Raw genomic sequence first — 26,024 nt, forward strand, 5'->3', positions numbered from 1 at the left:
AGAATCTATACCCTTTTGCTTAGTTCCCGTATATCATAATCTTACCGATATACATTAATATAACTTACTTAGTATAGAAACTTTGCATCAAAAGCAGACCGAAGTAGATAAAGATCCAATCTTTTTGAACATTTCTTTCTTAAAGATCGTAAATTCCTATCTATGAGTCTGCTATAAATCAAAAACCAATCAAAAGACATCAGAGAAACCAATTAACATCACAGAAAGACTTCAAATTTCAGATCAACATGTACCAATCACAGAAGTGAACTAAAAAATTCTAGATTTCTTATCACAAATCAAAGCAGGGAAAGAAGATCCATTTCAAGATCAGCCAAAAGGATTGAGAATCAAAGCAACCCTCACTAAAATAACAACACAAGGGTTTTAAAGAACTCACATAGGAGAGAGATCGTGAAGAATCTTCTGAAGCAGAAACACCAAAAAGGAATGCTTTTTGAAACGAAGAAGCTTGAGAAATAGATGATTCCACAACTTCTTCAGCAAAAGAGAAATAGATGGATAGACAATGGGTGGGTTGTGTCTGCAAAGGGACATGTAGGCAGGCATGTGACATAAGCTGATAATTCTAGAAACATTGGGTAAAAAATGTAAAAGAACCCATTTTTTAAGGACCTTAAATATATTTATGAGTGTAAAGTCACGCGCCCGCGTGTAGACAAAGAGTGTGTACTCGCGATCTAGATGGCACAAGTGGAAACTTTTCCGATTCTGGATTCTCAAAATCGTCCTCTTTTAGATGCTTTAAGGCTTTTAAGCCCAATCAAAACAATAGTCTTTGCTTTGACTTTATAAAAACCAAAATATCTTGTATTTATTTTATTTTTATTTTTTTTGTTTGAGAGACGCACATGAATGAACAAAATATCTTGCCTAAAGAAGGAGATATTATTTTTCTAGGTGAAAAGAAAGAGAACATCTGGCAAATTAGAAACGTCTACACAAAAAGATATTTAAGTATCTGCAACACTGACATGCGTGTCAGTGTCCACTCTTACCTATATATTATATTACTTTTGACAAAATATTATATTAATCTGACTAGTTAAAAACTTTTAATTTGAATAGGATCTAGAGAGTCACCAATGATTTTACGCAAAAAAGAAAAAGATAGTAAGTCATTAGTCCATTAGTAATTAGATGATGACAAAAAAAAAAAAAAGTTAGTCATTAGTCACCAATACTAGTGTTATTAAACGTTTAAAGATTTTTCATTGTTTTCTGCTTCATGTATTTAAAGGTTATTAAACTACACGTTCAAATTTTGAGTATACATGCTCTCGAAATTCTATATTTGATTTATCGCACACTAATCTGGAACTAATTCAAAATTAGTTAAGATGTTAAATATTGTCATCTACGTAAATATTTATTATTTATGGAAAGATTATTTAAGTCATTCTCTAATCCTTTTCTCTTTTTACAAAATCAAAACTGTAATAGACTAATAACTAAAGAAAACTAGCTCATCTTCGTACCAAAAAAAAAAAAAAAAAAAACTAGCTCATCTATACTATATAAAAGTCGAGGCGATAAGCCTCTGAGGCCGTCCACCTAGGATTTAAAACGACCAATCGCGGTTGGCCATCTCATTAATTAACTTTTTTAGCCAAAACGTTAAATAACATTTTTAAATTATAAAATTTTCTATAGAATAGAAATGTAAACTTTTGAAAAACAACATATGGAAATAAGAAAATGTAAAAGTTAATTATTACAATATTGAAAGAATAATAATATTGTTAGTCTCATTATAATAGCTTCCAAATAAATTAAGAAAAATTTCTAATTCTAAAATAATGTAGTTAACAGGAATTGGAAACAAGTTTCGAAGATAAGAAAATTACGAAAATTTATTTATAAAAAAGTATTAACTTAATATTAAAGAAATATTTGGAAATTTTAAAAAATTTCAAAATATATAATAAAAGTATAAAGTTTTTCTATTAATTTTTTTATTAAATTTATAAACTAAAGTATCTAAAAATATGGAAACAATTATAAATATAAATGTTGTTATCAAAACATTTTATTAAATTTATAAACGAAAGTAAAAATATGGAAACAATTTAAAATTTAAAGTTCTAAGTTTTTAAAAAAGTTTAATTTAAAAGGCGAAAATAATTATAAGAAATTGATCATTATTAGTCTCACTACATTTGTTTGTATTCCATCTTTAATCAAAATAGTTATTTGTTAATTCATATTCTAAAAAATAAATGAATTTGAAGCCATTTCTATACTATATCAAAGTTGAAGCTAGGACAATAGATATCATAATTATATATATTATTATCTGTGAGTAAATTTGTTGTGGTGGCTCGATGAATCCAAAAATGAAACTATAAGTATTTTGATTTTTGACCACAATAACCATCTCATTGATTAACGTTTTTAAAGTTATGAATTTATAAAAAAATATAGGTTGAGAAACAAGAGAAAATTGACATTAAAAATATACTGAAGCAAAAGACATATAAATTTGTTATCGTAATATCTAGAAAACTTAATAGCATAATAGTTACCGATGTTTACGTCGATCGCATATTGGATGTGTGGAAGTCAAAATGTCAATCGTTGCATGCAAATTTGGAGAATTTTACAACTGACATGCACATATCAAAGTATATGATCAAAAAGTTAAATTTCATCTATAGAGGAGGTAAGCTTGCATATATCCCATTTATATTCGTTAGATTGTTTGGTGTGTTTTTGATATTTAGATACAAACATATTTTTTGAAATTCAGTTTTAGGCCACTAAATGGTTGAATACGTGCGATGGACATGTAATCTTATATTTTTTTGTTTACCATTAACCTGTTTTGGTTATTTTATATTTTATTAGGATTTCGAGTCTTTTTTTAATTGCATATCAGTGGCTAGGTAGAATGATAATTAAGTTTGATTGCATCTTCTACATCTGTAAGCTATTGTCGACCTCTATTGTGTATTTTTTCTTTCCGTTGTTTGTTGTGTATTAAATAATTTCCGGTGGTTTCAAATGTTTTGTATAATTTTGTAACAATCTTATCATTTGTATTAAAGATTTTGTTGGCCGAGACATAGAATCTTGAGATAAATGTAAATATTGTAATAGAAAATATTTGTTGTGCCACTACAATAAGGTGAGTGCGATTTTTTTTATTGTGTAGTATCTCATTTAGGTTATAATGTATAAAAATCGTTTTTGGATATGTAGAAAGTGGAGTCACTACTTTGATATGCTTGCAAATCATAAAGTTTGTTGAGATGATACTGAATTTGAAAATAGAATACCATTTAAAAGTTAAAAGTGAAATGTTATATATTGATCAAGATATAAGAAATGAAATTCAGGAAAAAAATAAAGAAATAAGTAGTAGAGAGTTGACAAGATAATCTATATGTGTAGGGTGTTGAAGAATTCGATTAGAATATTATAAATTTGGTCTCATTGTCATATAATCAGATTAAGTGTTTGAGTATAATACATAGCTAAACAAAAAATAAATATTTATTCTCTTAGATGGAAAATTATGTTGATTTTATGTATATGAAAAAGTTGCAACAATGTTAAAAACATATGTCAATTGTTGTAGTTAAACTCTAAAAAAAAATTCTTTAAGTAGGGTGAGCTATGAAGCCAATGTTTTTAAAGTTGTCCGAATAAAAGTAAGAGCATCTTATCATTCATTCCCAACTAGAAAAATACAAAAAAAAATTCTTAGAAAACAGATTGATTTTGTTTTTGTTTTTTTTTTTTATTATAAGATAACATACTAAAAAATCAGTAGTTAACTTTTGTTTTCTCTTGGGATCAACTTCAAGTATCAAATATGTTTGAAATTTTAGATTTTAGTGATAGGATATAAAAGTATATGGACGTTTACAGTATTACTAACTTGATTGAGAACTAATGTGGCACCAAAGAAAACAATGAAGACATTTAGACCTATGTAATCTACTCGAAGTAGTTAATATGTTCGAAATTTGATATTTCAGTGATAGGATATAAGAGTATTCAACCGTTTAAAGTAGCAATAATCCGATTGCGAACCAATATGATACCAAAGAAGACAATGAAGATAGTTAGACCAATGCGATATGGCTTGAAGGAGGAAGTTAGTACCTTATGATTTTTAGTCTTAAGTTTGAATTCATTTTAGATACTATTGTATGATGAAAAATTAATACTGATAAAATAAATATAACTCAATTCGGACTGAATTTCCAATATACAATGATAGTATTTTAACAACTATTATTATTTATATTTATTTTTACGAAAATAAATATGAAAAACCCACGCGTAGCGTGGGTTCAAAACCTAGTCTATACTATATAAAAGTCGAGACTATAAGCTCTTTAAGCCGTCCACCTAGGATTTTAAATCACCAATCGCGGTTTGACATCTCATTAACTAACTTTTTTAACCAAGACGTTAATTAACATTTTTAAATTTGGATATTTTCTATACTAAATAATAATTAAAAGGAAAAAAAATTATGGAAAGAAGAATAATGTGAATATTTGAAACAACAACATATAGAAATAAGACAAATGTAAAGTATAGATTACAATATTATTTTTTATATATAAAAGTCGAAGCTATTAGCTCCTGAGACAGTGCATGTGATTTTAAACGACAAGTCGGAGTTAGTCATCTTGCTAATTAACAAATTTTGCCATTACGTTAATTAACATTTATAAATTCAGATATTTTCTATACTAAAATATTAATTAAAAGGAAAAAAAACAGTATATGAAAAGAAGAGAAATGTGAATTTCTGAAACAACAACATATAGAAATAAGACAAATGTAAAACAATTATGGAAAGAAGAGAAATGTGAATTTTTGAAACAGCGACATATAGAAATAAGACAAATTCAAAGTATAGATTACAATATTAGTTTTGGTTATATTTTACCAAAATTACTTTTTTTTAATAAATGTTGCTGCAATATTTTCCAAATTAAAAGTTCATATAAAAATCGATTAATATCTTTTAAGATAGTGATTAAAAATATTTAAAATATTTATTTATTATTTTTACTTAAATTTCGTTGAAAAATATTAGTCCATAAATCTTTGACCGCCTATTTTTTTCTAGCTATATCTTTCACAAATTATAGGAAATGTTTTATAAAAACTAAACTGATAGTGACATGTGTATATAGATAAACATTATTATTCTTCTATATATATCGTCAAGTTGAAAAATAAATCCTAAAATTTCCATCGCCTCTTAGTTTCCTATAATTACCTTGATGAGAGTTTTTGTTTAGCTCATATCAAGTTCGGCGAGCTTTTTTTGAAAGAAAATCTTTTTGTTTAGCTCATATCAAGTTCGGCACACGGTAAGTTTGTAGAAACGTGCATGTGCTGCCGTTTCATGGGCAGAAGAACCACACACAACTTTTAAGTAGAAGATGTAAAATAACAAAAGAAAAGACCTTTATTTTATTAGAGCAAACTGATAGTTCGTTCGTAGGTTGGATGAGAAGAAAATGTGCATACCAGTTTTTTTGTCGAAACTGCATCCGCTTTTTTTACTTTATTTCTGAATAGAGGTGAAGATCACAACATATATGAAATCGGATCAAAAGTTAGGAATTTTGATGATTCATGATTGTAATGGGCATGATGACGTTTGTGTAAATTTTCAAGAGTGACGGAGATGCTACGTTAGTGTGAAGGCGGAGAGAGGGATCTATACTTTTGTCGCTCATAAGTCATAACCATGTTTTTATGCTTGAATGTTAATATATATATAACATTTTTTTTTTTTAATTTTAACTCTCATCATCAATTGTCATTATCGCTTTTTGTTGGATCTAACTTTCCTCCATCCCAGATGTTATATCCTGTGGAGATCAACCTCTATGTTACTTGGAGGTCTACACCACCACTTGATATATTATGGTTCTGTTTATTAGATTGTTTGTCATGTGAAACTGAAAGTTATTTTTTTTGTTTTGGTGAGAGTAGTTTTTATATTAAGCTTCTAAAAGAGTCTGGTTGAGTTTGTGTATGGTAAATGTGCTAATTGGGATAGAGAATGAAACAAAGACATTTGAGTGCTTACAAAAAGATAGAAAGAGTGTACCTCTCGAAAAAAATTTGTAAAGACGGAAATTCATATACATATTGAAAATAATGTAAGAAAAATATGATTTGTTAACAAGAAAGTATAGATAAGCTAGCTTAGTAATGTTAAAACGGGCTACCCGGTCTGTTTAGGCCCGAACCCGTTTAACAAAAAAAATTAAAGCCCGTTTAGGTTCATACCCGTTTAAGCCCACCAAATTTATAAAGGCCCGTTTAGGCCCTCTATTGTCTTCCCTGATTTTTAAAAAAAAAAACTATACTAACTAATGCAGAAAATATACTTTAGTAAGGATCTTATATTTAGAAGAGCTATACTAACTAATGAAGTAAATATACTTTTGTAAGGATCTTATACTTATCATAAGCTTATGAGTAAATTTTTGTAAGGATCTTATATTTAGAAGAGCTATACTAATTAATGCAGTGAATATAGACAAAAAACAATAGTGAATTTGCAATTACAAAAATGAGAAATTCGTTTAAGTTAGACTCCATAAAATTTTTATTTATTTCATGAAAAATCTTGTCATCCAAATATCTAAAGCTAAAGAGACAGAGAGCTATTAAACAAAAAAGATATACTTTTGATAAATGTTGTAAAAACCTAAATGTTGTATTAGAATTTTTTTAAGTTATATATTTTAATTGAACTATTTGTCATGGTAATTTTAAAATTCAAAGAATTTTAACTATTAACAATAACAATAAGTAGAAATATAAAAACATATATTCAAAAAGTTTAATAAATATTACTAATCACACAAAATTTTATTATAAAAAATTTTAAAAATAGACCCACGCGTAGCGTGGGTTCAGAACCTAGTCTATCTTATTATATAAAGTATGGTTTTTAAAGTTAATAACTCACGAGATCGTGACACGTGTCAAATATTTCGATCTCAGATTTTGCCATGTAGTAAATAAATTTTCTTTCTAATAAAAAAAAAGAAAAAGATAATTATAAGAAAAATGTAAACAGTTTGAAAATGTAAAATAATTAATTATAAGGAAATTGTACATAACTACCTATATTTCCATAAGAGATTTTGCCATCTACCAACCAAACTTTTTGTTTTCAACCAAATTTTTTGTTTTCAACAACTTAAAATTGTTAAAAGATAACTATAACAAAATTATTAATTTAAATAGTTAGATCATAGTAAGAAAACTATATGTGTATATAAAGAAACTATCTGTATATTTTCCATAAAAATCAAAATTATAAAATTATGCTAAACATTTTATTTATAAGTTATTAATTGTACAAGAAAAAAAATTAAAAATAGAAAAAAGATTAAGGAAATTATACAATCAGTTATTATTTCTATAAGAAATAATTATATAAAGTATAGTTTTCAAAGTTAATAACTCACGAGATCGTGACACGTGTCAAATATTTCGATATGAGATTTTGCAATGTGTTAAATAAATTTTCCTTTCTAATAAAAAAGATAAAGATAATTATTATAAGAAAATTATAATGTAAACAGTTTGAAAATGTAAAAAACTAATTATAAGGAAATTGTGCATAACTACCTATATTTCCATAAGGGATTTTGCCATCTAGCAACCAAATTTTTTGTTTTCAACAACTTAAAATTATTAAAAGATAATTATAACAAAATTATAAATTTAAATAGTTAGATCATAGCAAGAAAAATATATGTATATATAAAGAAATTATCTGTATATTTTCTATAAAAATCAAAATTATAAAATTATGCTAAATATTTTATTTATAAGTTATTAATTGAACAAGAAAAAAATTAAAAATAGAAAAAAGATTAAGGAAATTATACAATCAGTTATTATTTCTATAAGAATTTGTTTTGTAAATAATCACCTATATAGAAACAATAAGTTGTCTCATATTTTCTCACCAAGCAAACTAATTTCTTCACACACCATCGTTGTTTTAACTTCATTCTATTGGTAAAACTTTTTTTTTTGTTATAAAGTATTTTTAGGATAATATAAGTAATCAATATTTGACTCAAAAATAATTAAAAAAATAGCCATGAGATAAAAAAAAGTTTAGAAAACTAACGTTTTTTTAGATATGTGAAAATTCAAAATGGCTTTCAAACAAAAGACAAACATACAACTGCGTATTCTAATTTGGAGAAAAAAAACATAAATAAATACTAATAACATGAAAAATTTGAAGAAAAAAAAAATCAATACTAGAATTCTGACGACGAAATAGAGACATCCACCAATGTTATTTAATAAAATAGCGTGTCATACTAAAAAAATAGGAGTAACATATGATTGTTATGGAGGTGATGATGGTGGTGGTTGATGTTTACGGAGATGGTGATTGAGTAATTTTAAAAAATATATATGATCATGTAAAAATTACATGCATTTATCATTTATTGTAAATATATCATGTCAATTATAAAAAAAACTTTGTGAATCACGATGGTTTTCTAAAAATAGCATGTGATATTCAGACACAAGGAATATATGACAATGGAGGCAAGTTAAGAATTATGAATGGCGATGGACATAGATTAGAGTTGTTGTCGGAGAGGTTTGGCCTGATGCCGGAGAAGATAAAGAAAGTGGAGTAATAAGAGAAGTTGGGGAAAGAGGAGAAGAAGCGATAACAGTGGTGTTGGTGTTGATGACGGTGGTTCAAGCTTGGTGGTGGTGGCGGCGATAAATGTTGATGAAGGTGGTGGATCGAAATTAGCGAGATTCGGTATTGATGGTGGTGGTGATTGTAATAGTAGTGGGATTTATTTGTGGTGGTGGGTCAGAGTAGTGAGACTCGGTGGTGATGTCCGATGAAGGGAAGAAATGGAGATAGGGGAAAAAAGAGGGAGAGAAGGAGGAAAAAAAAAGAGTTCAAGCAAAAATAAGAGAAAGCTAATGAGAGAAATAGAGAGATTTGAGAATTTCTCGCCGGCGAGCGAAAGAAATAAAGAGAAAACGAAGAAATCGGTAATATGAGCCAAAAATTGACAATGCCACGTAACAATATAATTTTATCTTTTTTTATCGTCATAGTTTATTTCCATCTTACCCACATTTAAATTATAAGGTGTAATACACTCTTCCGATGGATGTAAATAATTTATTAAAATTCAACAATACAACCTATGAACATTTATGACTTCATAACTTATATGAAGCAAAAAATATATATAATTTTATAAATAGGCCAATATTTATATTAGATAATTTATACTGCGCAATATGCAGTATAAATCTAATAAAAATAATTAAAATACTGTATTATTTAAAATATATATGTTTATATAATTTTAGTTATACTTACAAAAATAAAATTAAAAGTTAAAAATGATAATTTTGACCGATAACCCGTGCAACGCACGGGTCCATATCTAGTACTATATAAAAGTCGAGGCTATAAGCTCATAAAGGCGTCCACATAGGATTTTAAACGACCAATCGCAGTTAGACATCTCGCTGATTAACATATTTTGATTATGATAATTTTCTATATTAAATTTTTGTCTAAAAAGAAAAGAAAAACAGTAAGAGAAATATTTGAAAATATAGAAATATTTCTAATTATATTAATCTTGTGTTATTTGAAAATATAGAAATATTTCTAATTATAATCAAAATGTCAAGTTTAAATTTTTAAAGATAATTAAATTTATAAAGAAATATATGTAAAGAATAGAAATGTAAACTTTTGAAAAACAACATATGGAAATAAGAAAAGCAATATATACAAGAAAACAAACATAAATTTTTGAAAAACAATATATGAAATACGTTAAACTTATATTCTTATTTTGTTAATCTTCTAATTTTCCAACAAAAAATAGAATTTTAACAAAAAAAAACATATTCGATTAACTCTAGATCTTTTCAATATAAATAATAACCGGAGGCATCTGATTTGATTATAATTTTTAAGCTATAAATTTCAAGCTGTTAGTAACAATTAGGGTTGATTACTACTTTTAATGGCGCTTCTTTTTATATTTTTCATCGCTTTTGCCACTACTGGCACTTCTCTCTCTTTGTCGGGCTGTTTCTGTTTTATATTTCCGATAAACCCTAAAACATGTGTTTGTGTATGATGTTATATATGATTTGATGTTGTTTGCGTAAAACTTTTGGGTTTCAAGAACAAGAAGGATCGATGACAAGCATCATTGGTCGATGTTTGTACTCTTTCATATCGGTTATGAATAGTAAGACCTTGATTTGATTATTTGAGGTAATTTTGCTTTTACAAAAGAAGGATCAACAACAAGCACATATGTTTTATTAGTTATATATGGGATCATGTTCATGTTGCTTCCTCCGCAAGTAATTTACAATTTTGTAGCATTAAGGATTTTGGTTTGAAAAGTTTCAAAACGTGTGGATCTTAAATCGAGTATATATATGTGTGAAAGTATCAATAATTTAGTACATGTGGTGGCTATGCTGGTTTTGAATAACACAAATGTTATGAGAAAATAGGCAATTATTCTGGTCTTGGAGGTTACAAGAGGTTCGCTGGAAAACAAGTTGTGTTACTCTACGACAAGAAATATATGTAAAGAATAGAAATGTAAACTTTTGAAAAACAACATATGGAAATAAGAAAAGCAATATATACAAGAAAACAAACGTAAATTTTTGAAAAACAATATATGAAATACGTTAAACTTATATTCTTATTTTGTTAATCTTCTAATTTTCCAACAAAAAATAGAATATTAACAAAAAAAAAACATATTCGATTAATTCTAGATCTTTTCAATATAAATAATAACCGGAGGCATCTGATTTGATTATAATTTTTAAGCTATAAATTTCAAGCTGTTAGTAACAATTAGGGTTGATTACTACTTTTAATGGCGCTTCTTTTTATATTTTTCATCGCTTTTGCCACTACTGGCACTTCTCTCTCTTTGTCGGGCTGTTTCTGTTTTATATTTCCGATAAACCCTAAAACATGTGTTTGTGTATGATGTTATATATGATTTGATGTTGTTTGCGTAAAACTTTTGGGTTTCAAGAACAAGAAGGATCGATGACAAGCATCATTGGTCGATGTTTGTACTCTTTCATATCGGTTATGAATCGTAAGACCTTGATTTGATTATTTGAGTTAATTTTTTGCTTTTACAGAAGAAGGATCAACAACAAGCACATATGTTTTATTAGTTATATATGGGATCATGTTCATGTTGCTTCCTCCGCAAGTAATTTACAATTTTGTAGCATTAAGGATTTTGGTTTGAAAAGTTTCAAAACGTGTGGATCTTAAATCGAGTATATATATGTGTGAAAGTATCAATAATTTAGTACATGTGGTGGCTATGCTGGTCTTGAATAACACAAATGTTATGAGAAAATAGGCAATTATTCTGGTCTTGGAGGTTACAAGAGGTTCGCTGGGAAACAAGTTGTGTTACTCTAAGACAAATTCTTTTGAAAGCTTATTTAGTGGTTCTAACGAATTCAACATCAATTGCTTGTGCCCAAAAAGTGCCACATGCTAATAAATCTAAGGAAGTGGTGGTGGTGGTGGAAGTTGAGGAACATACATGTAAGACCATGCAAGAAATCTCTCTTGGAAAAGATGTCTAGGCCAATATAGGAAAAATTGTTTTACGTTAAAATGTGGATACAACTATGGCTAATAAGGTAACTTCTTATGTGATTCTGTTTTTTTTTTAACTTAGGTTTTATATACTTCAGTTGGATGATATCTAACCAGGCAAAAAGGTATAAAGACTTGTGTTGAAATTGTAGAAAAAGTTGTTATTATTGGAGTACTAATTTCAATCAAAAAAGGGAATTGAAGAGACGTAAGAAAGGTAATACATTTAATTGATAAGAGTTTTCTTACGTTATAAATAATTGACGTCATAATCTAGGTAGCAAAGAGGGTTGTTTTCCATGTAAAAAATGAAGGAGAAAGAGAGAAACGCGGATAGATTGGCGACCAGCGAGAGAGAGAGAGAGATAGATAGAGAGAAAGCCATTGTCGTGAGAAGATGTTCGATTGTGATACCATAAGATAAACTTGGATTATCATTCATGGAAAAGAAAAGTGAGAAAACAGTTATAACATGACCTTTTTATTGTAACGTTTGGTTCATATGTAGCTAAAACTTGATGGTGAGGTTTCTGGTATTACTGTCTTGAGGTTTAATGGTAGGATATAGATTTAAACGGATTTTTAGAAGAAAGCTTCTTCAACTTGTTCGAGAAGATTTCTTCTAAAGTTTCAGATCTAACAAGCAAAGTGGAGACAAGAATATCCAAACGTACTCGGAATAATCTGAAATTTGGTAAGAGTATTCTGGAGACGTGGAACGAACTTTTGGTAGATAGGCGTCAAATTTTGAGTTCCAAAGGTCAAATGAACGACATTGTTTCGGGTAGTTAATTCATAGGCTTATGGAGCTATGTTTGGTTAATGTTAGTAAGTTTATATTTCTTGCTTTATTTTTGACCACATAATAATAAATGTTTTACATAGAAGAAGATAGAGAGGATGAGGAAGAAAGTGAGGAAGAGGAAGAGGAAGAGTATAACGAAGAAGCGGAAAGTAACGGTGACGACGGCCATGAAAAATTGACAATGTAGATGCCGAGAATGAATATGAAGAGTAAGAAACGATGAATGTGAAGAGAAAACGAAGACATAGGTGTTGGCGGCCAATTGAATATGAGAAAATAAGATTGATTCATGATTCTTTTGATAAGATTTTATTCTTAAACACTATTGATTTTATAATTGTGTATTTGAACTGAAAATTTTGCTTTAATAGTAATTTAAAAATTATCATCAATCATATATAATTTTCACCAAAATATAACAAATAAACCCACGCGTAGCGTGGGTCCAAAACCTAGTCTATAATATATAAAAGTCGAGGCTATAAACTTCTGAGGCCGTCCACGTAGGATTTTAAACGACAAATCATGGTTATCCATCTCATTAATTAACATTTTCGAAATTATAATAATTTTCCATATTAAGGCTTTGTACAAAAAAACAAGATGTATGGAAATAAAAGTAATAAAAGAAATTAGCCATCTTACTAATTAACTTTTTTAGATTCTAATAATTTTTGAAAAATCAATTTATGGAAATAAGAAATAAGAAACATGTAAACTTTTTTTATTAAAATATATAAAATATTTCGTTATAAATAGTAGTCTTAGGGTAGCGTCATTATAATCACTCTTCAATCTTCATAATCTACCGTACATTAGTTCTTTAAGTTTTTTGAGTAATTTTAAACATATATCATAATCTACCACGATAAATATAGATGCAGCACTCTCATTCGATTGGTATGTTTTTCTGTTTTATATTTATCTATTGATCATGTGTTTATCTTCTCTTTCATGACATCCACATATTTGAAAATTGGGAAATTCTATGCATCGGAGCTATTTTTCATGACAAACAAATATTCTATACTTACCAACAAGATTCTCTTCAAAAACTGAAACATATGGTGGTTGAGATCGATGGTTATGTGGCTACTTCGCACGTCTACAAGGTATCGTACGGACGAGCCGCTCTGTTGTTTCCCTCGGCTTGGTTAAACCTGAACTATTCATATGAAAACCTTAACTTATCGGTCGATTGATGGGTTTTTTTTTTGGTAAAAACAAGAGATGAGGATTTCTCAGAAGATTATGAATCTCGACGATGAAGAGGTAGATTAATTGTGTGAATAATCTTATGTTTTTTGTTTTTATAGATCGTGTATTTAGCTCTTGCGTTTATTTATTTAGAATACCAATGATGTCGGTAAAAAAGAGGTAAAGATGTCTCATGGTCAAAAATTTATCACCAATCATTTCAATTCCTAAGTCCAAATAGAAAAACAACAAAATTGATTAATCTCCTATTTTTACTTTGTTTGTATAGATGAAGTTGTATAGCGAGAAAGATTCATAAAAGAAGCTAATGTGGATTCCAAGTTTATTTGGATCCTGTTCACTGGCCAAACCCGTATCTAAACTAATGCTAACACACTAGCTTTGTTTATGGCGTTGTTTTTAGTTTCTTGCTGTAATACCTTTTTTAATTTACTACCGATGACTCTCTTTCGAATCTATGAAATAGAAATTCATTTATTTTAATATATACTGCTTGATCATTTTAGAAGATTATCTGTAACGACTTCTATGTGAAAAACACCAATAAACAAGGGGGTTATCTTCTAACGAGTTTGATTAAGTTATATATCCACTATGAGTTTTATTGTTTTCGTTGTGTGCATAATTGATTATGTGATGCCAAATTCATCCTTCACTTCTACTTAGATGTCCCTGTCAGTTTATAGTTATTAGTTTATTGATTTTGATTACTTTTCTATGTATCTCTTAGTTGAGTGGTAGTACCGTAGTAGCACCCTTCGGGTTTATTTTTTTTTAGCTGACAAATTTTCATCTTCATTTCATTGAATTTCATCTTCTCAAACCGTCCACATGGAATTTAAAACAACCAAACACGATTAGTCATCTCATTAATTCACACTTTTAGTTATCACATTAATTAACATTTTTAGAATTCTAATACTTTCTATATTAAAATATTTTATGAAAAATAAAAAAACGATATATATGTAAAGAAGAGAAATGTAAAATTTTTAAAAACAACATATGGTAATAAGAAAAATTTAAACTTTAGTTATTAATATATATATATATATATATATATATATATATATAAATTAATTAATTTCATAGATTAAGAAATTTTCTTAATTATGTAGTGATCTCATTCCCAACTATATACATAATTATCAATAAACATTAGAGAAGTTCGATATTATTGTTAATAGGAAAGTGTTAAGGAGATGAAAAAAATTTATGTCATGGTTTTTTATGGATTAAAAGGTTTTTTTATTTAAATCTAAAATAGTGGTTGTATTTATAAATAATCATCTATAACTTAAAATGAAATATATATTTTCGAGCGATCAAACTTATCCTCTACGGTTGTCCAAAAAGAGTTTTTGAACAACAAATATTGTTACTTCACATCATATTCAAAATAAATTTTCTATTATCGATACCTTAAGAATAACCGAGCATGTCAAAAATCAAAAGAAAATCAATGTAAAAAATTACAAAATAATGGAAATTGCTTAAAGTGATGATTTTAAGAAATAAAGGAATTATGTTTTAGTTTTTATTAATAACAGCCAAATAAAAAATAGATTATTGTAGCATATATGAAAATCAAAATTGTATATATGAAATTCGAAATTCTTAAGATGCTTAGACTTTAGTGTGTCTTAATTTAAAATAGGGATTGACTTTGGTGCTTCTTAAATTAGAAGTATGGATTAACATTTGAGGACTTGTATTCAATTATATTTTCATATAATTTGTTTCTGATAATATAAACTTTTAAAGGTTGAGATAAATAAGATAAACTTTAAGAGATGACCGAGAGAAAATGCGGTATCACAGATAGACACTACAGATAGTAGCGCTTGGGATGTTACATGTTTATGCCATTTTAAGAAATAAAAAGATAAGTACAACAATCTTCGAGTAGTGAATAGGTCAAAAACAGTACAAACATAAGAGAACCGTCTCTCTGTTTATATAGAAGAGGCTTGAAAACTCTCCGATTGGCTAATAGGAAACCAAATAAAAGGAAAAATCTGCTAATATCTCGTAGTTGGTTATGGATTTGAATCAGCTTTTGATAATTATAAAATATTCGACTTGATCTGTTAATTAAATAATTTGAAATTCATTATTATTTTGTTTATCATTATTATTATTTTGTTTATCATTATTATTTTGTTTATCGCTTTAGTTATTTTTATTTGGACTCATGCTACGCGTGAGTTCTTTTTATATATTTTTGGTAAATATCATATGCGATGTATGATATACTAAAATTATTTTTAATTTATAAGTGATGGTGATAATATACATCGAATAAAACAAAGTATAATGAATTTAACTCCATAAAGTTTTAAACTACCATTGAGTCGAAGATTTCAAAATATATAATCAATTCAAATAATTATAACAATGTAAATCCATAAAATGAATTTATTACAAAGGATGGATAATTTTTGTATGATATATACATGTCTTTTAAATATTTCGTTATTTTTATTTGTTATTTTCAATGTGCATGTTTTTAAATAATTCATTTTGAAATACTTATAGTGAGATCTTTGTATATTAACAAATACTGTTTTTGACATATTTACTAGTCGAAGATTTCAAAAAATATACTCAATTCAAATAATTATAACAATGTAAATCCATAAAATGAATTTATTACAAAGGATGGATAATTTTTGTATGATATATACATGTCTTTTAAATATTTCGTTATTTTTTTTGCTATTTTCAATGTGCATGTTTTTACATAATTCATTTTGAAATACTTATAGTGAGATCTTTGTATATTAACAAATATTGTTTTTGACATATTTATTACTCGAAGATTGTGGTACTTATCTTTTAATTTCTTAAAATGGCATAAACATGTAACACCCGATCGCTACAATTTGTAGTGTCTATCTGTGATCCCGCATCTTCTTTCGGTTATCGCTTAAAGTTTATCTTATTTATCTCAACTTTTAAAAACTTATATTATGAAAAACAAATTATATGAAAATTAAACACAAAGCATGAATAAAACCATAAGTCCTCAAATGTCAATCCATATTTCTAAGTTAAGACGCACCAAAGTCAATCCCTATTTTAAATTAAGGCACACTAAAATCTAAGCGTCTTAAGAATTGTTAATGTTACAGAAATAAATACTGTTAAAAATATTCATATGCTTACTCTTAACAACAAAACCAAAACATAACAGCAGAACACCAAAGTGTGATAAATATGATTATGAGAAATCAATCCAAATTAAATTGTTTCAATGTAATCTCCTTTTCTAATCTAATAATTGTACGTAAGACGGATCAAAATTAACTCAAAGTTGAGACTAAAACATAACATATGGTATATAATAGATCTTTGAAGTCATATCATCTTGGAAAAACCGCCTCTATAATCTTTTTCTCCGTAATAACAAATTTTGCTTCTCAATTTAGTCGATGTTACTTTAAAAGTGTATAACGTTTATCTCTTAATGCTAATACGTGGACTTCAAACATATTATGTGTTTGTCACAAAAAATTTGAAAGTGTATTTATTTTATATATAACTAAACTGCCATATTTTTTAAAAATGAATATATTATATATAGAATAAGTGATTTTATTATATATATTTTTTTCGAGCTAATCTCAATAATATTTCACATATCAAAAAAACAAGGAGAACTCTTCGTTATTTCGGCTTTTTAAACCTATCTTCCATTCTAAGTTTTAGATGGTTATCTATACTAGTATTTTTGAAGTACATTTTTAGCGGGTGGGGCAAAATGCATTTGGATACAATGGGTATCCGACCCGTTTACATATTTTGGTCATAAAAAGTTTGTTGGTGCGGGTTATATTTAACCCAACTCATATACCGGGTATTCCATATTTAGTAAATTAGATATTTAAAAGATTTAATTAAGATTTAGAATTATGATTTTCCTATCATCTTTGTTTGATTTATTTTTAACTGTTTTGAAACATCATATAATACATAAAGTAAAAAAAAAATGATTTTTTTTCTACACATACTGTAATTTGAAATTTTAAAAACGAACATATATTATCCGATTGACGAAAAATGTGTATTCAACATTCTACATCAACTAAATTATTTAGACAATGATTCACAATCATATCATAAATAAGATCAACATTAATAAATAAATGGGTTTTTGGTGGGACGGGTTTGGCGGGACATGTTTTTGAATCAACAATAATTAAAATTAAAATATTATTAAGGGAGATTGACAAAAATAACACTAAAATAAGTTTTTCTTCCAAAAATAGCAATACATTTGAAAAGTTCCACAAATAGCACTATAAACTTTAATTAAATATTAAAATAAGAATAATTAGTTTAATTAAAATAAATAAATAAAAAAATTGGAAATTTCCCGCCAAAATTTATTTTTCCCGCCAAAACATTTCTGCAACGTAAAATATTTTTCCGCCAAAAATCTTTTCAATATTTTCCAGCAAAAAAAAAATCCCGTCAAAAATTTTTCCGCCAAAAAAATCTACGAAATTCAGGAAGGATTTCATGAAATTCAGGAAGGATTCCTTGAATTTCAGAAAATGATTGCTTAAAGGATTGCACGAAATTCAGGAAAGATTCAACGAATTCAGGAAGGATTCATGAATTCATGAATTTCAGGAAAGATTCCACGTAATTCAGGAAGGGTTTCACAATTCGTGAAATAGTTCCTAAATAACGTAAAATCCTTCCTAAATTTTGTGGAATCCTTCCTGAATCTTTTGGATTTTTTTCAGGCAGGAAAAAACGGACGAAAATATTTTTGGCGGGAAAATTTTGACGAAATTTTTTTTCCGGTAGCGGAAATTTTTTTAGCGGGAAAATTTTGATGGGATTTTTTTTGGCGGAAAAATATTAACAATGAATTTGTGATTTTTTGTATTTATTTATAATTATTTATTAATTTAAATAATCAAAAATAAGGTGCAATTTTTGTCTAATAAACTTTTGAGTGTTGTTTTTGTTCCAAAAACTTGATTTGGGGCTATAAGAGGTAATTTCTTTAATAAATAATCATTAAATTTTAAAATCACTACTTTTAGAAAACAAATTACGGGACAGATTAAAGAATTACAGGACTGGTTATATTTCAGAACAGGTTTAAATCAATATTTATAAAATTTAAAATATCATTAACATGCCGCTTTAATACGGTTTAAATCTCAGTTTATTAACAATTGTCTCGTGGACTCGTGGTATACCGTTACTTAATAACAATTGTAAATTATAAAATATTAATATTTTATAAGTAGATACAATTTGCAAAATTTTATATATACTAACTTTAAAAAATAATTTATCCCGCGGTTTACTGCGAGTTAAAATCTAGTATCCATAAGAAACTAACCAAATAAAATTTTGGTTAATCAATTAACAAAGTTATTATTAAATTCGTGGTTATTAAATCACAAGTAACCGAACCGAACTAACTGGCTATTGAACGAAATAAACTATTTTTAAAAAAGTTTTATTTGCAGCAATTGTCGTAACCCAAAAAAATCGAGGAGCCAGATAACTGACCCAAATGACTTGACAAAAAACATAATGCAAAAGGTCAACATCATCAACTCCATAACCAATATAAAATTATGTGAATTTGTGCATAGACAAAAATAGAACATGAAATTAGGTATTCAACAATATAGATTTTTGGTCTTCAAGAAAAGTAAATAAATTAAATAAATGGGTTTGGAGTTCAGCTTAATAAGGGAAAAACCATCACCAGATTTGTCTCTGCGCGTGGAGAGATGCTTTTGACTTTTAAGACATGGAAAGTACAACCTGACATTAGTAAATGTTCAGCAGTAGACAGAAGTAACGAGGTGATAATTATTAAGGATTTTTATCTGTTATGCCACAAACAAGAAAAGGTGTTCACTTATGCCCTTTTATGTTTTCAATTTTTTTTTGAAGTCATAATCAATAGGAAATGTCCAAAAATCCTTGCAAAAAAACCTACATCACTAACCCAACCTGATGTATCCGCCAAACCCAACAAAAATGGTAACCCGATCCAAACTCCTCAAAATTAGCCTAATTTCCAAAGTTGATGAATTCGATCAAAAATAAAATTAGATTTTGATACAACTAGGATTATAGATTTGTTTGAAAACGTGGGGTAAACGACCGATTAGTCATCGGCAAAGCGTCGGCGGTTGCTCAAATTAGATCGAAGTTTCAAAAATGAAATCACGTTTTGTTTCTATCTAAGTTAGAAATCCATAATTACCTCAAAGATCTATCATAATTTGGTCTAAAACTACAATAAAAACATGAAAAAATGATGAAATCCTGAAAAAATTAAAAACCAGCAAAAACTAAGGCTTTGATGTCGCAAGACAAAAGAAAGGAGACAATGACATTTTGGTAAATTTACGATTAACTAAAAATAGAGAGAAAAATAACAAAAATTGGGTATCTCGAGCGTCGAGATACCACGTTCTCGCGAAACAAGGTCAAGGACCCTAGACCACAATACCAAGCTGCATTCGTTCTACATTTTCGCTTCACTAATATATGCTCCCTCTGTTCCTTGAAGTTTGATGTTCTAGTGTTTTGAGTTTGTTCCACAAAGATTGATTTTCTAGATTTTGTTTTTTTTTTTAATTAATTGATTTTAATAAATCGTAGATTTCAAGACGTAATGATTAACTGTTTCAGATTACTATTGGTTCATAGTTTATTAAAAAATATTTAATAAAAGTAAATAATTAAACAATGATTGTTTCTTAAGAAATGTGAAATCTCTAGAAAATCAATCTTCTAGGAACAGAGGGAGTATATAGCTATATCGAGATTAAATTTCTGAACTAGAAAAACCAAAAACCACCGCAGTTAAAAATATTTAAAATTTTAAAAAGAATTAAATTCATTTCACGTGTGGTAAAGTGGATATTTGGCGGCAGAAAATTAATAAAGTAGACTTTTGGCGGTGGAAAATATTCATAGTTGTCCGTAAATGTACAGTTGTACGTTCAACCTCACAGTTGTATTTTGGTTATTTTTGTTTACTTTTAGTTGGACCTAAATATAAATTATTATGTTAAAGTTGCTCATATAATTTCCCATTTTAATTATTATTTAAGAGGTTTTCACAATATAATTTGCACGAAATCAAAGTTTCACTTCTTTTGCATCATAAGAGGGTGACCACCTACAAAGTCTTCCTTATAATATAAAGAATGTTTTATGTGAAAATAAGAATATATATTAGGATATAAGGTTCGTGCAAATGATATTAAATAAACTTCTTAAATGATAATTAATAGTAGTGAAGTGATCTTGGTCTAGTGGCAAATGATAAGTCCACAGAAGACAGACACCATCACACCAGGGATCGAGTCTCCGACTCTACAATTTAATTGTAGAAACTAGGCTAATGGGCCGGCCAGTTGTGGCCCAAATGTTGACAAAAAAAAAAATGATAATTAATAGTAAAAACTCATGTGACCAACTATAACATAATAATTTATATCAAGGTCCAACTACAAATACACAAAAATTGTTAAAGTACAATTATGAAGATAAAAGTACAACTGTACATATAGGAACTATGGTTATATAACATACAAATTTTTTATTTTGTTTGGCTCACTTTATCATATGTGGGACCAGTTTTCATATGTGGACTATTTTATCCCACATGGGATGGCTTAGATTTATTTATTTTTATTTGCTTTTTGTTTTAATTTGATTTGAATTAAATTTATTAACATATATCATTAAGGGTAAACATGAAATATCACATTAAGAGTGATATTCAGATTAATAAGTGGTACACCAGATTATTTTTTCCCCAATTTGTGGCATAACTGGCAAGTACTCTGTTATTAAATGCAAATGACTTTATTTGAACTTTATCTCATTTGAATTGGTAACGAAAACAATTTTAGACGGAAATCAAAAAATGTAAACATGTAACATAGTTGCATGAACACCTAATAAATAGTTCTTCGAATTTTTTAAATAATTAACCTAGTTGCATGGACACCCAATGTATATTTTACACGACTTGGACATTTGTATACATCTAAACACATACATAGAGCGTTATAAATATTTATAGTGTTAAACAATTCAGTCTATGTGTACATGTAAAAACATATTTATAGAGCGTTATTAGCATTTATATACATGTAAACACGTACATGGAGCGTTATTAACATTTGTATAATTGTAAATACGTACGTGGAGCGTTATTAACATTTATATATATGTAAACACGTATATAGAGCGCTTTTAACATTCGTATATATATATATATATATATTTATAGCGTTATTAACATTTGTATATTTGTATGCACGCTACACCCGTTGACTTACTGTTTCAATGATGATAATTTCTTCGGCGCCGCATTTAGGAAAGGAAGAAAGTCTATATTTCTGCTTTGTCGGAGTGCGGTTGAACAGCTACCAAAGATGTTAAAGGCGGATGGGACTTATGGTTTACAGAATGAAAAGGCGGGATGATGAACAAGAGAGAAAGTAGACATCCAAGAATTGGATAGTTATAATAATTAGTTAGATATAACACACTTTTTCATTGCAAGAACGACAAAAGTCAATGGATTTGTCTCACACAATGGATTGATTCGGAGTCCAAATATCAGAAGAGCGTAGGGTTAAAATTGGCAAGATGAAGGGTTAAATATTTTCATTGTTCTGGACGTTGGGTCAGATTACTAAAAAACTAATTTACATCTGATATATGGTCTCTGACCCAATTATCACTATAAAATTTTTGTTTGCAATTGCTGCAAATATCTTATGATCCTAACTCCTAAACAACTGTTTAGTTGGTATTTGGGACCAAACAAAGTACCAAATAGGCTAAATTGTCAATTTATCTTTTTTGTAAAATTGATTTGGTAATTGTTAATTTTTTTTTGCTTCAATTGCATTGCTATATCTAACATTTTTGAAAGATTTTATTTTTTGACATTTGAAGGATTTAAGTTCAATTTCCATCATGTTAGTGTGATTACAATTGGAGTTTCAAAATCAAAATCACCTATAAATGGGATTTCAAAATCATGAGTTCTAAACTGAAATAAAATATCCTAATATTTACGGTAACTTTACCCTCATTTCTATTCCAACTTACCAAAAGAGATTTAAATTTAAAAGCACACACTATGATATTAATATTCTTCATTCAAGTTTCCAAGCATAAAGAAACAAACAAAAGTCATGCAACGGTCCATAACCACTTGATGCTGAATTATAACGACTTAAAGGACTACTCCCTCCTCCGCTATCTCCTTCCTCCGCATCGCTAAAGCTCTCATCTACCATCGCTCCAACCGGAACAGGCTTAAACAAAAACAACCCTGAAGTCGCCGCAGTCTCTGAACTTGCAAACAACCAATCATGAACATCGTAGTAGACCATTACCGGCGTTCTATCCACCAACACCATTTGATTTCCCCTAAATTTCCATTGTAGATTCTTCACGTGCACGACAACGATCCCGTCCACGCTTATCCACATCTCAGGATCCGCCGCTCCATTAGAGCTTTCCACCACCACTTCATGTTCTTTTTTTTGCTCATCAAATCTCGCCCGAGTAGAAAACGTTTTCTTCCCAAAAATGCTTTCTTTCTTAAAATATATGAACCCTTCCACCAATGCCGGTCTTGACTTCGTCCTCTTGTAAGCCTTTTGCTTTAAATCTCCCAACAATAAAACAACCTCTTCATCAGAAACTACTGCCACGTAATAGTCTGACACGGGTTCCGGACTACCGTTTCCAGCCAATTTTGCCGATCGAAGATCCCAAAAGACCTCCACAAAGTTTCCCTCTACGTCGAATGCTTTTGAGCCTCTTTTGCTCCAAAACTGCCATGGCTTCACGAGATCAATCTTACAACAATAATTCATGTCATTGTCTAAACTCGAGACCATTACGGTGAGGGAATGATTCATGAGATTCTTGGACCATAAAACGGTGACGTTTCGAAAGAAGCCTGCCACATGAGCTTGGTAACCGCACGTGACGGTACTATGAGGTGAAGGTGTTGCAGCCGACTTGAGTTGTGCCACGGTCTTTGGATTGTCTGTTATTTTTGCAGCAAATGCCGTAGGTTGGCCTCCGATAGACGGGATTCGAAATGATAACATCTTTATTACAAACCTCAATGGGTTCAAAGTAAAAACCTAATAACCTAAAAGAATGAAAAACACTTTGCCCTTATTTTCTTGCATAAGAAGTTTGCCAAAATGTTGATCTTCTTCTATTGGAAAAAATGGTTAGGTGAGATTGTTAGACTTTTCCTATATGTTTAGTAATAAACTGATAAAAGATTTAGTTTGTTTGATTCAATGGGGAATAGATTTTTGAGTTTTGGCAAGAGAAAGAGAGAGAGAAAGAAAAGCTGAGAGATTATTTGATGGAACACCGATAAAGAAGGAATCTATATTTGACATCTTAATTAATATTGGCAAAATCGATAAAAATGGCTTTATGCAGTTCAAAAAATGTGTGTAACACCATATGTATCCAATAAATGATTTCTTTATTTAGAGCTTCTCAAAACCTCCACGGTTTCAGTAAGATGAAGCAAGCCATAAGAGACGTTTTGATCCGAAATAAGATTAGGATTAAGACATAAGATTATAAAGATGAAGGTGAATCTATCATTAACAACAACATTAATCTAACTATTAAATTATCATACCCCAAGATTATACTAGAAATTAAAGACTAACCACTAATCTTGAATATGATGGAATCATTCACTAATTGGCATGGAATATTAAAGATCTTGATCCAAAATGTGAGAATAATGTTCAAATCTAAAAATCCAATAAAGAAGAGGAACATAGAGATTTAAAACGGGAAAATCACATTTTTAACCCTCAATGTGTCATTGGGTAACACTTTAAACCTCGAAAGAATTCCACTAACACTATAAACCACAAAGATAATTTTTACTAACACTTTAAACCTCCAAACTACCTTTTTGTTTGCACCGCCATAAAAAATAACAAAACAATTAATTTATGTTTATTCAATATAAATTTATTTAGTTTAATTTAAATTAAAATTAATTTTACTATTTTTTACAATTAATAAAAAATTAAAAATCTTTAAAAACCAAAAAAAAACTTCATCTTCCTCTTTTACTCACCGTCAGACCTTAAAATTTCATAATAAAATTTTGAAACTAGAAACTGAAGCACAAGAGAAATTTAAAGTAGCATAATATAAATCCAAATATATACTACTATAGAATCTGAGGTACGAGAGAAGCTTAAAATAGAATTAAAAAAACCAAGGAATGACGAATCATACCCGGAAAATGAAGTATTCTCTGTATCAGAGGAATCTATTGGGAGATTGATTCAGAAGCATTTTCACTCTCTCTAGTGGATAAATTGGGATCTCATAATACTAATTGCAGTCAAAAGAGGGTGAACACATACAATGAACTGAATACAAATCTGAAAATTTTGTGGTCTGACGGTGAGTAGTCGAAGATGATGAAGTTTGTTTTTAACCTTTTTTATTAATCGTAAAATTTTTATAAATAGGAAAATTAATTAAAAATTAAAAAAAATAATATTACACAAACATACATTAATTTTTTGTTATTTTCTATGGCGGTGCGAATAGAAAAACTAGTTTGAAGGTTTAAAGCGTTAGTAAAACTAGTGTTAGTAGAAGTCTTTGGAGGGTTAAAAAAGTGATTTCCCGAAAATCTAAATGTTATTATATAAAAAAATCCAACCATTTTTACCCTTTGATTGTTTTCTTTATTTTTGATGATTATCAGTGTCTTGTTCATATAAAGCCGAAACTGTCATCATGTGTGTTTTAATCATGATTTCTAGAACCAATCCTATACTATCATTTGGGGAGTACAATTTACAATTACCCTTAATTAACCTTCTCCTTTGTAAGAATTTACTTAAGAATACCATTAGAAATAAAATTTTATAGAGTAAATTAATTCAAATACTATTTTATGCAATTTAATTAATTTAATTTAATTATAAAAACGAAAATCTATTATTAATTTCTTTAAAAAGAATGACCAATCAAAATGAACATATAAGATTTGATATCTAACTTACCATATTAATTTGTTATTAATTATTATACTTCACCTCTCATCTTTATATGATTCTATTTCTATAAATAAATAAATCATTATATCATTTATATAATAAAAAAAAAAAGTAAATTTTTTTCCGCATATACCAAGATTTGAATTTTCTAAAATGAATATAAATTATTCAATGTATGAAAGAACAAATTTAACTGGTCAAAAAAATCATATTTGAGTAA

At 28.3% G+C, this 26,024-nt stretch overlaps 2 protein-coding genes across 2 annotated transcripts in view; both read right to left on the minus strand.

The window, feature by feature from the left end:
- Window positions 1–22,822, minus strand: part of LOC9301698 (zinc finger protein CONSTANS-LIKE 10) — a 24,843-nt gene extending 2,021 nt beyond the window's left edge. Inside the window, exon 1 of the mRNA XM_021015736.1 lies at window positions 22,817–22,822. Within this exon, the coding sequence (XP_020871395.1) occupies window positions 22,817–22,822 (6 nt within the window). The remainder of the gene's footprint in view (window positions 1–22,816) is intronic.
- LOC9301699 lies at window positions 22,823–24,263 on the minus strand. The gene has a single exon (XM_002865579.2). The coding sequence runs from the start codon at window positions 23,852–23,854 to the stop codon at window positions 22,886–22,888; it is 969 nt and encodes a 322-aa protein (XP_002865625.1). The 5' UTR covers window positions 23,855–24,263; the 3' UTR covers window positions 22,823–22,885.
- Between the last annotated feature and the right edge of the window lie 1,761 nt (window positions 24,264–26,024).

Source organism: Arabidopsis lyrata, assembly GCF_000004255.2.
Source record: "Arabidopsis lyrata subsp. lyrata unplaced genomic scaffold ARALYscaffold_8, whole genome shotgun sequence".
Lineage (NCBI taxonomy): Eukaryota > Viridiplantae > Streptophyta > Magnoliopsida > Brassicales > Brassicaceae > Arabidopsis > Arabidopsis lyrata.